This window comes from Tasmannia lanceolata, unplaced genomic scaffold, assembly GCF_043159265.1.
Source record: "Tasmannia lanceolata isolate RefF3 unplaced genomic scaffold, GAP_Taslan_0.1 ptg000018l, whole genome shotgun sequence".
In the NCBI taxonomy this organism is placed as follows: Eukaryota; Viridiplantae; Streptophyta; class Magnoliopsida; order Canellales; family Winteraceae; genus Tasmannia; species Tasmannia lanceolata.
This window is the reverse complement of record NW_027518695.1, coordinates 61,420,969-61,435,682: the sequence shown is the minus strand read 5'-3', so window position 1 is coordinate 61,435,682 and position 14,714 is coordinate 61,420,969. Positions and strand designations below refer to the sequence as shown.

Here is a 14,714-nt window from a genome sequence, read left to right as displayed (position 1 = left end):
AAGTTAGATTCTAAAACAAGCCTCATTTAAGTTGTGTTGACTGATACCAAGACTGGAACTGAACTCGACCAGAAGAAGGGAAAAGGAGGTGGGTTTCATACAAATCAAGAAAATCCTAAAGAATGATAATGAGGAAAAGAAAGAAAGGAGAGAGAGAGAGAGAGCGAGCGAGAGAGAGAGAGAGAGAGAGAGAGAGAGATTTGATGGTTTGAAACACTTGAATGAGAAGGGACATCAAGAACAGGACAATAAAGGACTGGGGTTTGAGAAAAAACAGTGAAAGAAAAAGAGATAAATCAAAGAAATATAATAGAAACACATGGGATACCTCTTTCCATGATCATTTCCTACATTCCAACTACATTCCAACCACTGTGCACTTAATGCCTCCTCCGATACCATGTATAAAAATCCTTAACCATGAAAAGATAAAGAGGAATGAAGACTTTTACTATGTGAATGGAGAAATAATTTATTCATTCTAACATAAAATGAGTACAAGTGACATATATCAATAAATATGCTAAACACTATATTACCCTTAATGAAAGGCAGCTCATAGTGGATGACCATTTCTAACAGGGGACCCACATAAATCACATGGATCCCATATTTTCACGGGCAGGTCCTTTTCACAAAGGGAGGTAGGGGTCAACAGACAAGGTAGCGCACACACTACCACTTTTTTCTCCCAAAATGATAAAGCAATTATGATAAAAGAAGGAAATAGGAACATTTATTCGAATATCGTAGAAAACTATCACTAATAAGATGGCTTTCAATTCAAAAGCACTTTTTATTTACAGAAACTGGATAAATTGCCATTTATTTGCATAGAATGTGCATTTCAAAATCATGTCAAAAGTGGAGTCAGTTCAAGCCGCTACAGGATTTAGGAAATTGGATGGGTTACTTTTTGCACTAAACTAGAACTTCACAAACCCAACAAAATCAAATTTGAGTGTATGGAAACAGATTCATCAATAAATCAGAGAAGAAACAATTGAACACATAGCCTAAATGACAAAAAAGATGACAATCCATTAATACTGTCTGAAAGTCAGATTGAGATGTCCAGGACGGAGATTTGTTTCTTCAAGTAAGCGCCTTGGTGCAGTGTTCTCGAGAATGTGTGAAACTCCATGAAATATAAGCCTTGACTCACCACCAAATATTAAAACATCACCTGACTCTAATAGAACCTTCTCTGCCTCATTATGTCTATCAAATCCGTATAAGAATTCTGCTGAATCACCAACTGAGAAGGAAACAACAGGCAACCCTTTACGAATGCTCTCTTTGCTTTCATCTTTATCCTGCATTACGATAGATACATGAGAAACCGTTAGATAGTTCATGTAAAAAAATCCCTTATTAGGTAAACTATAAAAAAATAGTTGCCAAAGCCTGTGTAATGGCGAATGGAAGTAATAAAACAATTTTGGGAGCGCTAGAGATTAGCTTTGGAGATAGTCTTGGTTAGTCGAAAATCAAACTTCATGCAAAAATAACGGCGCTAATTATTGCTTCATAACTTCTGTCAAGTAAATGTACATGTACAAATATAAATACGCAACAGTAAATTTCTGCCAAAACAAGATCCAGATATTGAAAGAAACGACAAAATAACTTCTAAAATGAAGCTTCCAAAGACCAGGCGTCTAGACTTTCTGGTGGTTTTTCAATCATCATAAAATTAATTTTATAGTCAAATTTATTTATGCAGATGCATACATTCCTTTTTTTTGCCATTGTGATGCCTTTCTTATAATATATACAGGGAAGATATTATAATCAACAAATAATGTAACTGTAATAATAGTGAAATGATATTGCCCACTTTTACTTTCGGTGTGCGACCATGTCAGTCTCTCCTTTGTAAAACAGCAAAAGCAAATTAAATAAGATAAATGACGTGATTTGAAAAATGCCTAATTTTTAGACAAGCACAAGCTTATCCCTAATAATAACAACAGTAACGAAAATTAAATCCCCCCTCCTTTTTTAGCTTTAACATCAAGCTTAAATTCCAAACAAGAAAGGACAAAGTACAGAAAAGCGACTAAGACAAGCAACAAAGAATGAAACGGAAAATGTAAGAAACATATAAAAACAAAACAGAGCTAGAAAGAAGACTCATCCCTTCCTCATCCATCGGAAACTGGTAACTCACGATCAAAACCTACTTATCTACGCCACTTTTTGCTAATGAATTAGCTTCCAAGTTAGCATCTCTCCCTATAAAGCAAAAAGATATTTGCTGATTAGAAATTTGATCAAGAATCTGTTCAATTTAGTCTGAAAGTATCCATTGAAACTATCACCGAGATGTATCCACTTTATTACAGTGCATGAAAACCAAAAAAGAGCTATGCGAACAGCAGACTAATAACTTAATACAATGCTCAAAGCAAACTCGTTGTTTCAATAGAACCCTTTGTTAACAGGTCTTTAGGTCTTTATTGTAATGCCCAAGGGCATACTTGTCTTTGTACTTCACTCTTTATTATTTATATTACATGAGTGAGGAGGAGAACCCTAACTCAATCTTTTGTCTCATTCTTTACTTTCTCTCTTTTCTCTACCTCTCTCAACATAGTATCAGAGCTCTAGGGCATGGATGCCTAGGGCCTTTTTTTGTTTTTTTTTTTTCTTATTTTTCCTTCTTTTTTCCCTAACCCTAACCTTAACCTCCACCTCCATCTTCTCCATCCCTAACCCTAACCATAACCCCTCCATTATTTGCTACAGTACCCGCTACAGTAAATCGCTACAGATTGCTACAGTACCCGCTACAGTACTGCTACAGTACATCGCTACTGTTCCTGCTACAGTACCCTCTTTTCCACACTCTTCCTTGCCCTAATCTGATCCATCATAATCTCTTCTTCCTCTTTTGGGTCATAGCTATGCCCTAGATTTTCTTGTTCGGCTTGATCACTATCTTCATGGTGTTGTTCTGGATTTGTACTTACATCGTTGCGATGTTTGTGGCTCGGAGTTGTCTCGACTTTGTCTTTATGTCGTGAGGCTATCTCATGCCTCCCTTATGCATATGTTGTCCTCACGAAACCGCAGTCTAGTAGCTTGCTTATAGTCTTCATCTTTGTCTCTACTTGCTCGTTGTTGGTCCTCTTCAGTCTTCTTCCCGGTCTCTTATGGAAGATACCCCTCGTATTGAGGACCCTATTATTCGTACTCCAACTATGGCTACTAGTTCCCAGCCGCGTCAGGCTGCGTCGTCGTCTTTGTCTTCGGTGGATGCGTCATTCCCACTGATTACCACTTCCCGTATTGATGGATCCAAGTATTTGACTTGGAAGATTGCTGTGGAGACATATCTAAAGGCCCGACAAAAGATTTATATTATTCGTCGTGATCCCCCTCCTGAGATTGACCCTACCTTTGATGATTGGGATGTAAATGATGCCCTTGTTCGTACACTTCTATGGCAGAGTATGACCCCTGCCATTGCTAGCACCATAATGGATCTCCCTACTGCCAAAAAAGGTATGGTAGCACACTGCGGCATTATATTCTGGTGAGGGGAATGTCGCCCGTCTCTGCTACACTTATTCGCGCTGGATGGGTCACAGGCGCGGTGATTCTATAGTCCATGATTCCTACAAACAGTTTGTCTCCTATTGCCAACAGCTGGATGCTCTTATGCCTCTCACCACTGATTTTACCACGGCAGCCAGACAGCGGGATCAACTCTGTGTTGTTCATTTCCTTGAGGGTCTTGGATCAGAGTTCACTCATCTTCGACAACACATTCTTGGGTCTGGTACTGTACCCACTCTTCATGAGGTATTTTTACGAGCTCAGCAGTGTGCACTTGGCATTACTATTCCTACTCCCGTGGATGTCTCGACTACTGCTGCTTATGGAGTCGCTGATCGCCCTTCCCGGGGAGGAGGCACTTTTGGTCGCGAGCGTGGTCGCGATACTAGCCGAGGCGGACGTGGCGGCGGCCGAGAGGGTGGCCGTGGAGGTTGAGCTCAGCCCTATTGTACTCATTGTAGGCGTGAGGGTCACTATCACGAGACATGCTTTGATCTCCATCCTGAGCTGCGTCACACTCCAGATTCTCATCAGGGCCGTACTGCACATCTTGCCCTTCCAGATTCGCCTGCTCCTATTGACAACCCCTCACAAACATCACTGGCTACTCCGACCGATCAGATGGTCGTCTCTCGTGCCGACTATGATGAGCTATAGCGTTTCAGGATTGCCAGGCGCCCTCCTACTGCTGGTCTTGTTCAGCCAGGTAGTTCTCCTACTTCGTTCCTCTCTAGTTCTAGCTCCTGGATTATTGATTCGGGAGCATCTCATCACATGACAGGTACCCAGTCATCCTTACATGATTTTCATCATGTTGTTTCACGTTCTATTACTCTTGCTGATGGGAGTACCTCTCCTATCACTGGTGTTGGCAGTTGTTCCCCTTCACCAGGCATTACATTATATTCTGTGCTCCGTGTCCCCAAGTCACCTTTCAGTTTACTTTCTGTTATTCAATTAACAAAGCATCTTCATTGTTCTATCTCATTTTTTCCTTCATATTGTCTTTTTCAGGATCTCTCGACTGGGAGGATGATTGGCTCGGGCCATGAGGTGGATGGCCTTTATCGTCTCGGACTGCACTCCGTCCCATCTGATTCTACATGGCTCGGTCGATGCATACCAGTGGCATTGCTGTCTAGGTCACCCGTCTATGGAGCGTTTACGCAGGATTCCCTTCGTTCCCTCTTCATCTGTTAGGTCTTTTCAGTGTGAGGCCTATGAACTTGGGAAGCATCATCGTGTCCCATTTCCCTCTAGGACTGTTAGTCGGGCTTCACACCCTTTTGCTCTTGTTCATTCTTATGTATGGGGTCCTGCGAGGACTACCTCTTTATTTGGATTTCGCTATTTTATGGTCTTTATTGATGACTATTCACGTATGATATGGACTTATTTAATTAAAGATCGTTCTGAAGTTTTTTCTGTGTTTCATGATTTCTATGCTGAACTTAGAAATCAATTCTCATGTGTTATCCAATGTCTTCGCACTGACAATGCAAAGGAATATTTCTCTTACTCAAATGGTTTTCAGGAATTCCTCTTTTCGCGAGGCATTCTTCATCAGTCCTCATGTGCTCATACCTCTCAGCAGAATGGAGCGGCTGAGAGGAAGCTTCGCTCCTTATTAGATGGGGCCCGGACACTACTCTGTCAGATGCGGGTCCCTAAGACCTATTGGGCTGATGCTGTACTCACAGCATGCTACCTGGCGAATAGGCTTCCCTCTTGAGTCCTTGGTGGCACCTCTCCGTTCTCGATTCTTCGTCCTACCTCTGACCCTTTCCCTCTTACACCTCGAGTTTTTTGCTGTCTCTGTTTTGTCCACGTTCTTGGGTCAGGATTAGATAAGTTGGATCATCGAGCTGAACGGTGTATCTTTCTAAGTTACTCTCGGACCCAAAAGGGTTATCGTTGCTACAGCCCTCGCCTGCGACGATCCTTTGTCTCGATGGATGTTACATTCTTTGAGACTCAATCATTTTTTTGTCCGTCCATCTCGTTGGATCCTCCCCCTCTACACTTCAGGAGGAATCCTCGCATACTCATGTTCTTCCTCTTCCGGTTCTTCCTGATCCCATCCCTGTTTCTACACCTCTGGTGTCCAGTTCCTCCCCTACAGTTGATTCTACTGTTATGCCGACGTCAGCGCCTTGTGCAGCCCCTCTACCTCAACCATTGAAACAGTATCAGCATCGGGACAAATCTGCTGCTCATTCAGCCCCGCCCGAGCCATCATCATCTCAGCCGGAGATCCCCACTTATGAGGTACATTCTGACTCTCCCATTGCCTCTCGCACTCGGTCTCGCAGTACTGCTCATACCATTTCCTCTTTTGTGTCTTATAACTTTCTCACCCCTGTATTTCGTAGTTTTGTTTCGTCTTTGTCCTCTAGTTCTCTACCTAAGACTCTACAGGAGGCACTTGATCATCAAGGCTGGCGGCGGCTATGGATCTTGAGATGCAGGCCCTTCAGGCCAATCAGACATGGGATTTGGTCCCTCTACCATATGGTACTCGCCCCGTTGGTTGTCGCTGGGTTTATGCAGTCAAGCACCTTCCTGATGGCACAGTTGAGCGCCTTAAGGCTCGACTTGTTGCAAAAGGGTACACGCAGACATATGGGATTGATTATGGCGAGACTTTTTAACCAGTTGCGAAAATTCCTTCTGTCTGTGTCCTGCTATCCCTTGCTGGAATCATGGCTGGCATCTTCATCAGTTGGATGTAAAGAATGCCTTTCTTCATGGTGATTTGGAGGAAGAGGTTTGTATGGAGCAACCTCCTGGATATGTTGCTCAGGGGGAGAGATCTTCTCTTGTTTGCCGTTTGAGGAAATCCATTTATGGTCTCAAACAATCTCCGAGAGCCTAGTTTGGGAAGTTCAGTGCTACACTTATTCGCTTTGGCATGAAGCAGTGCGCAGTTGATCACTCTGTCTTCAGTTTTCAGTCTCAGGCTGGTTGTGTTCTGTTGATAGTATATGTCGATGATATCATTATCACTGGTAGCGATACAGGTGGCATTCAGAGGCTCAAATCCTTCCTTCAGACAGGGTTCTTTACTAAGGATTTGGGTCGTCTTCGGTATTTCTTGGGCATTGAGGTTGCCTGTTCGACTAGGGGTATCTACATCTCACAGAGGAAGTATGTTCTGGATCTTCTTGATGAGACAGGTTGTTTGGGAGTCAAGCCTGCCTCAACTCCTACGGACCAGAATATGAAATTACTCCCTGAGGAGGGAATCCTGTTAGAAGATCCAGGGCGATACAGACGCTTAGTTGGTAAGCTCATTTATCTTACTGTTACACGTCCAGATATTACCTTTGCAGTTAGCGTTGTTAGCCAGCATATGAGCTCACCTCGCACTTCACACTGGGCTGCTGTAGTTCAGATATTGAGATATCTGAAGAGTTCCCCAAGTAAAGGGTTGTTATTTGAGAGGCATGGGCACCAGAGAATTGAAGGATACACTGATGCAGACTGGGCAGGATCTCCGGCTGATAGGCGGTCTACTACAGGATATTGCACCTTTATTGGAGGTAATCTTATTTCATGGAGAAGTAAGAAACAAGATGTCGTGTCTAAATCCAGTGCCGAGGCAGAATATAGAGCTATGTCTCATACGAGTGGCGAACTCATGTGCTACGTTCCTTACTTTCAGAGATTGGATTTCCTCCTTCTTCTTCTCCAACTCAGTTATACTGTGACAACAAATCCGCCATTTACATTGCCACGAATCCAGTCTTCCATGAGAGGACCAAACATATTGAAGTAGATTGTCATTTCATTAGAGATTTGATTCAGCGAGGCTACATATCTCCTGTGTTTACCAGATCTACAGATCAATTAGCAGACATGTTCACGAAGCTTCTAAGTAGAGCTAAGTTAGTTGATAATTGTAACAAGCTAGGAATGTTAGATATCTACATTCCAGCTTGAGGGGGAGTGTTAACAGGTCTTTAGGTCTTTATTGTAATGCCCAAGGGCATACTTGTCTTTGTACTTCACTCTTTATTATTTATATTACATGAGTGAGGGGGAGAACCCTAACTCAATCTTTTCTCTCATTCTTTACTTTCTCTCTTTTCTCTACCTCTCTCAACACCCTTTATCCACATTGCTCCTAAGAAACCAATCTAAACAGCCCCTCATTATATCATATAATGTCTATAATCCCTACTGAACCTAGTGTTCCCAAACTAGATCAATCAAAATTCAACTTTAGGACATCAAGGGCAGGTGGGTTCCATAAGACGGTGCCTCTATCATTGAACATGTAGCTAGTCATGTAAAACTCCCACAATTTTCATAGCTCCAAACTCCTGAGCCCTAACCCTGGAACGATATATCAAACAAAATTTTTGTTAAAGAGTAGAATCTGCGATCACATAAATGCTTTTTCTCTTGCCCGTGAAAATTCTATTATCACCCACTTTCCAAATGGTCCAAAGTTTTTTGGGATCTTTCCCTACTATAATCTCCAAGCTGGCGATCCACAGCAACATATCAATAAGGGAATGTAGTTGTATCAAGAAGCATCTAAATTTTCCTTCAATAATGGCATGTTAAACTGCAAAGGTTGAGGCAGAAGAGAGGAACACGTCTACTTAAGTTATAAAGTGTTCTTTTAAGAGGCGGCCTCGGGTTTCTAGATAAATTGTGGGTTAAAAAAGTCATGAAGTGTTCTTTCTCTGGGGACATAAATCCAAAGATGATCAATGATAGTTCCTTTTCCTGAGTCTCTCCCAAGGACCAAGGATCATGTTACAACAGTACGGGAATGACTGTCGGATTCGGTAAAGTCCAAAAGAAAGATTCATGGCTTCACCTATATTTCAATCAATTCTCAGATTTACATTTTTTTTTTACATAATAGTATAATTAGAACAAGAATTATATTGAAAATTTAAATATGTTATATGAATGTTATATCCTCCCTGCGATCCGCTATTTTGAAGCAGTGATTTAAATACTCTGGGATATTTTCGTAAACTATTTTATGCCACATTCCCGCATCCTTGGACATGCTTAGATATTTTCTTTTTGGGAGATCCTTCATCAAATCTACTTCTATGCACATTTGAGCAGCATCTAAACGTGTTCCATTCAAAGTAGGTTAGGCGATTTTCAACATGTTTTCTACTATTCTTGTTAAGAGTGGCAAAATCAACCGAACCGATTCCGAACCGAAACCGAACTGAAAATTCGGTTTCGGTTTGGTTAAACCAAAACCGATTCAAATTTCGGTTTGGTTAAACCAAAACCGATTCAAATTTCGGTTCAATTTCGGTTCGGTAGAACCAAACCGATGATTGGTTCGGTTCGGTTTGGACAATGATAAATGTCTCCTTTTCATAGGAATGATAAATATGCCCCTTTTCATCGGTTCGGTTCTGTTCGGTTTGGAGTGTATGATCGGTTAGGTTCGGTTCAGTTCGGTTCGGTTTGGAGTTAAGCATGTTCGGTTCGGTTTCAGTTTGGGGGTCAAACCGAACCAAAACCGAACCGCTGCCACCCTTAATTCTTGTAACACCCGGCCCCACCAAGGGTCGGAAATTTTATAATTTTAACTATATCTTGGTCGTAGATTCTCAGATCGAAGATCAACAGTTTAGATCTTCGATTGGAGCATTTCGGACCGTCAGATTTGCACTTAAGTCTGAACTTACTATAAATAGTAAATTCCATTTTTACTATAAATAGTAAATTCTGTTTTTTACTATAAATCGTAAATTCCGTTTTTACTATAAATAGTAAATCTATTTTACTATAAATAGTAAGAGGGTCACATGTTGACTCAATTTGAATTTTCTCTTTTGTTTCACTTAAATAAAAGATAATAATTAAGAGACCTAAATAGAATAGCCACGGACATTGCCGTCATTTTTTATTATTATTATTTAGTTTCTATTTTCGTTATTTTATATGTAGACTACTTTTTAGGCATCAAATCTCATTTGTTTAGTGTGTTTTTTGGTATTATTAGAAAGGTTTTTCAATTACCTATCTAAAGGGCCCAATATCACATGATTTGGATGTGTTTTGAGCAAGTTATGAGTGTTTTTAGGAAGGGGTATAGGTCAATTACGGGATTACTATTTTTGGTAAGTTTTTATCTTTATTTATCTTTGCTTTAGATTAGATGAATGGTTGAGATTAGTTCTTAACTTTAGGTTATCTTCTAGGGTTTCTTTTTCTTATAAATACACCTTATGAAAGCAATATAAGAGACTTTGAATATTGAATAGAATTGAGATTTTCTTTTGTGAGAGCTATTGTGGGTTGAACTTCTTCTTCTCTTCTCCTCTTGGTGGTTTGGAACCATCTTCTCTCATCTCCTCTCCTCTATTATCTTCTATTTCTTCAATCAAATCAGCACAAAGAAGGTTAGTAAATCAAATTTTCTTTTTTTCTTTGTTCTTGAACCCTAAAATACAAAAACCCAAAATTCATAAATCTCTCTCGTTCTTCAAGATCTCATTTCGAGACTTTGAAGGATTATTTTTATGATTAAACCTCAGCCTAAACACCCAAGAACCCTAACTTTAAACCCCTTTTGAGCCTTATTGAAAATTTGCACCATTTTCAAGCCCAAAAACCCTTTTTAAAGATCCATAGCCTAAACCTATGATCAAATCAGAGCCTAAACCCTAGATTAACCTTTCTTTTACCTTCTAAACCTTAACCTAAAATTTGGACAGCAGTATTAAACCAAAATCTCAGATCTGCCAAATTACCAAAATACCCCTACAACCCAAAACTGCACCGTTTTGAGCTTTTTACTGCTTCTGGACATTTTTTTTGTTTTTCTTCACTTGATATTATTATTTTCATGCTTGTGTGACATCTATTTCATTGGTACTTGCATTAGCTTTTAGTTCTTTTAATTGGTTGGTTGCGTAGGCCTATTTTCGGACTAATCTTTCTATTATCAATTCATCTAACGAATCTTTATCACTTTGATTGATTTGTATAAGGTTTAGTTCATGCTTAATTACAATCTTTATAATTATTTGTGCTATTTAAGTCTCATTATTGCTGCTGCCCATAGATTAATTAGGAGTTAATGCGGCCCTAGGTAAGTTAAGTGTTCTTTTAATTTTCCGTGTAAGCCTTAAATTGTCCTAAAGCCTTAATCCCATTAGAAGTGTAGGATTTTCCCTAAATTAGGTATTGTCCAGCATCAACTTGGTATAAGAGCACAGAGTTTTTTTTTTTAGGAAACCTTTTAGGGTGTTAGTCTAAAAAAAAGAGTTCAAATTTGTGTTTAGTTTCCCATTGCATGCTCAAAAGTAGTAAAGATTACCACACAATGACATCCAGTAATGAGACGTCGATTGAGGAAAATTATGTGGCTGATGGCTATATTACTGAGGATGAAGAATTAGAAGCAGAAGAAAATTCGAACAAGGTTGGTTTGATGAGATGTATCATCACACAACCAAAGGCGGATGAGGACTGGAGAAGAAGCATCTTTAACACTTTCACTAAACACCAAGGCAAGAACTGTAGAGTTATCATTGATAGTGGAAGTTGTATGAATGTAGTTTCTCCCAGTGGAGTTAGCCGAATGGGACTTAAACCCGAGCCACACCCAAATCCATACAAGGCTGCTTGGGTTGATCAGTCAACCATTCCGGTTACCCAAAGATATCGTGTGCCTCTTCAATTCTTATCATACACCGACACAATCTGGTCTGATGTAATTGAGATGAATGTTGCTCACATTTTACTAGGACGACCGTGGTTGTATGACAGAGATGTTGTGCATCACGGGAAATCCAACACATATTCATTTGAGCACAAAGGCAAGAAAATTACTTTGCAGCCATGCCCACCGCAACCATTCAATGTGGCTTAAAAGAAGGACGTAGCTTCCACTAGCAAGTCCAAGAAATCCTTAGGTATTCTTACTCAAAAGGATCTTGAAAGAGAGTGTAAAGAGTCTGAAAAGATTTACGCTCTACTAGCAAAAGAGGATTATGTCCTCCAGAATGAGGCCGTTATTGAAATTCCTCCTGAGGTGAAACCGTTAATGAAAGAATAAGGAATTATTTCTTGAGGAACTACCAGATGAACTACCTCTTATGCGAGACATTCAGCATGCCATTGTTCTAGTTCATGGATCCTCTTTGCCGAACTTGCCCCACTATCGCATGAACCCCAAAGAACATGCCGAGTTAAAGAGGCAAGTAGATGAACTTTTGAGCAAAGGCTTGATTCGAGAAAGCATGAGTCCATGTGCGGTACCCGCATTACTTACACAAAAAAAGGATGGAAGTTGGCGCATGTGCGTCGATAGCCGAGCCATCAATAAGATCACTGTCAAGTATCGATTTCCAATTCCTAGACTTGACGATATGCTTGACATGATGGATGGTTCCGCCATCTTTTCAAAGATAGATCTAAAAAGCGAGTATCACCAAATTAGAGTTCGAGTTGGTGACGAGAGGAAGATTGCCCTTAAGACAAAGGATGGTTTATATGAATGGTTAGTTATGCCTTTTGGCTTAACAAATGCACCAAGCACATTCATGAGAGTAATGAAACAAGTGCTTAGACCATTCATTGGCAAGTTTTTGGTTGTTTACTTCGATGATATCTTAATTTATAGTAAAACCAAAACTGCCCACTCGTCTCATCTTCGAAAACTAGTTGAGACACTTAAGGGAGAGAAATTGTACGCCAACCTGAAAAAATGCACATTCTTCAGCAATCAAGTTAGATTTCTTGGGTTTGTCGTTTCAGTTAGAGGTGTGGAAGTTGATCCTAAGAAGGTTAAAGCAATTGTTGAGTGGCCAGAACCCACTAATATTCATGAGGTTCGAAGCTTCCATGGATTGGCAACATTCTATCGGAGGTTCACTAAAGGGTTCAGTTCCATTATGGCTCCCGTGACGGATTGCATAAAAAAGGAGAGTTCAAGTGGACCAAGAGTGCCACAAAAGCATTTCAAGAAGTTAAGAAGCTCATGACTGAGGCCCCAATATTGCCTCCACCAGACTTTTCTAAGGTATTTGAGGTTGCATGTGATGCATCTGGTGTCAGAATTGGCGGTGTTCTAACTTCTACGTTAAGAGGGACGCCCAGTTGCCTATTTTAGTGAAAAACTTAATGAGGCTAGGCAAAAGTATACCACTTACGAAAAGGAATTTTATGCAGTAGTCCAGGCTTTGCGCCATTGGAGACACTATCTGCTACCACAAGAGTTTGTGTTGTACTCCAACCATTAAGCACTCAGATATCTTAACTCGCAGAAGAAATTGAAACCAATACATGCGAGATGGGTAGAGTATCTGCAAGAGTACAATTTTGTCCTCAAGCATCGTCCAGGTGTTGACAATACAGCTGCAGATGCCCTCAGTCGTGTCACACTTCTCATGACTTCTAAAGCCTTCGAGAAGATCAATGCCTCATGTGAATTTCAAGTGTGGAGTCATGTTAAGAACTTATTGAATTCCATGAGTATAGAAGTCATTGGTTTTGACAAGATAAAAGATGAATATGTCAAATGCCCAAACTTTAGAGTTGTGTATGCTAGCTTGAACGATGGACATTCCGATTTACGTTCTGATTATTTAATGCGAGATGGTTATTTGTTCAAGGGAACTAAGTTGTGTCTGCCTCATACCTCCTTACGAGATTTTATGGTATGGGAATTACATGCTGGAGGAACTGCCGGACACTTTGGTCGAGATAAGACCATATCATTGGTTGAGATAGGTTCTATTGGCCTGATTAAAGAGAGATGTTGCTAGGATTGTTAGCCATTGTCGAACTTGTCAACAGCCAAGATGCATTAACAGAATACGGGATTGTATACTCCATTTCCAGTACCATATGCCCCATGGGAGGATGTGAGTATGGATTTTGTTTTAGGCCTTCCGAGAACTCAAAGAAGACATGGTTCTATATATGTAGTGGTACATAGGTTCTCAAAGATGGCTCATTTTATCCCTTGTTCTAAGACATCTGATGCTTCTGCCATTGCTCGGATATTCTTTTCTGAGGTTGTGAAACACCATGGTCTCCCAAAAACAATTGTGTCTGATCGTGATGTTAAGTTCATCAGTCACTTTTGGAGAACCTTGTGGAGTATGATGGGAACCGAGTTGAAATTTTCTTGTGCTTACCACCCACAAACAGATAGTTAGACAGAGGTCATTAATAGGAGTCTAGGGAATCTCCTTAGGTGTCTTGTTGGTGACAATCTTTCTAGTTGGGATAGAGTTCTACCTCAAGCTGAGTTTGCCTATAATAGTTCTATGAACCGTAGTACAGGTCTTTCCCCTTTTCAAATTATCACAGACTATTCCCCTAGGAAACCAGTTGACCTTATTCCTGCTGTAGCTAGTGCCAGTTCTAGAGTTTCCGAGTCTGCCGAGTCTTTTGCGCAGCACATTCGAGACTTACATGCGGAAATAAGAAGAAAGATAATAATTAGTAATGAATCTTACAAATCTTATGCAGATGTACATCGAAGGTTTCAAGAATTCAAAGAAGGTGATATGGTAATGGTAAGAATTAGGCCTGGACGTTATGGTAAACGTGTAGTTAGCAAACTACATGCTCGTGGCGCAGGACCTTTTAAAATAATTAAAAAGATTAGTGCTAATGCCTATGTTTTAGATGCAATAATCTCAGTGGGTTACACCAAATGCATTTGGGATAGTGCAACAATTGGACCGAACTCAACTCAACTAAGCCTTTGTCTGAAACTAGTTGGGGTCGGCTAATGAATACTTCAGAAAATTTTCATGAAGAAGGTGAAATAATCTACCCGGCTCAATTTGACTAAGTCTAATCCTAACACTAGTTGGGTTCGTCTACATGGATCATTTTCTTCAATTCTCTCCTATCCAAGGTCATGTTCCCTATTATGTTCCTAGCCATGAAGTCTTTCCTCATTGTTTCTACCCAAGTTGTTTTCGGTCCGCCCCTACTACTTTTTACATTGGCATGGAGAAATTAGAGAAAATCTGCCATGGCCCGTCTCCTATTAGATTATTTGGGAACCTAATAGACTTGAACATTTACCATGGCACGAAATTAAAAAATATCTTTGCATATGATCCTACTTCAAGAATTGCAAAGCTAGGAGAAACTTAAATTAGGTGAATGTGAAGAGTTAGAGGAGGTATTTCACT

At 40.3% G+C, this 14,714-nt stretch overlaps 1 protein-coding gene across 1 annotated transcript in view; it reads right to left on the bottom strand.

Annotated features, from left to right (window-relative positions):
- Positions 1-1,043: 1,043 nt before the first annotated feature.
- Positions 1,044-14,714, bottom strand: part of LOC143849572 (2-oxoglutarate-dependent dioxygenase family protein) — a 30,134-nt gene continuing 16,463 nt past the window's right edge. The window contains exon 3 of the mRNA XM_077358636.1: positions 1,044-1,316. Coding sequence (XP_077214751.1) covers positions 1,044-1,316 — 273 coding nt within the window. The remainder of the gene's footprint in view (positions 1,317-14,714) is intronic.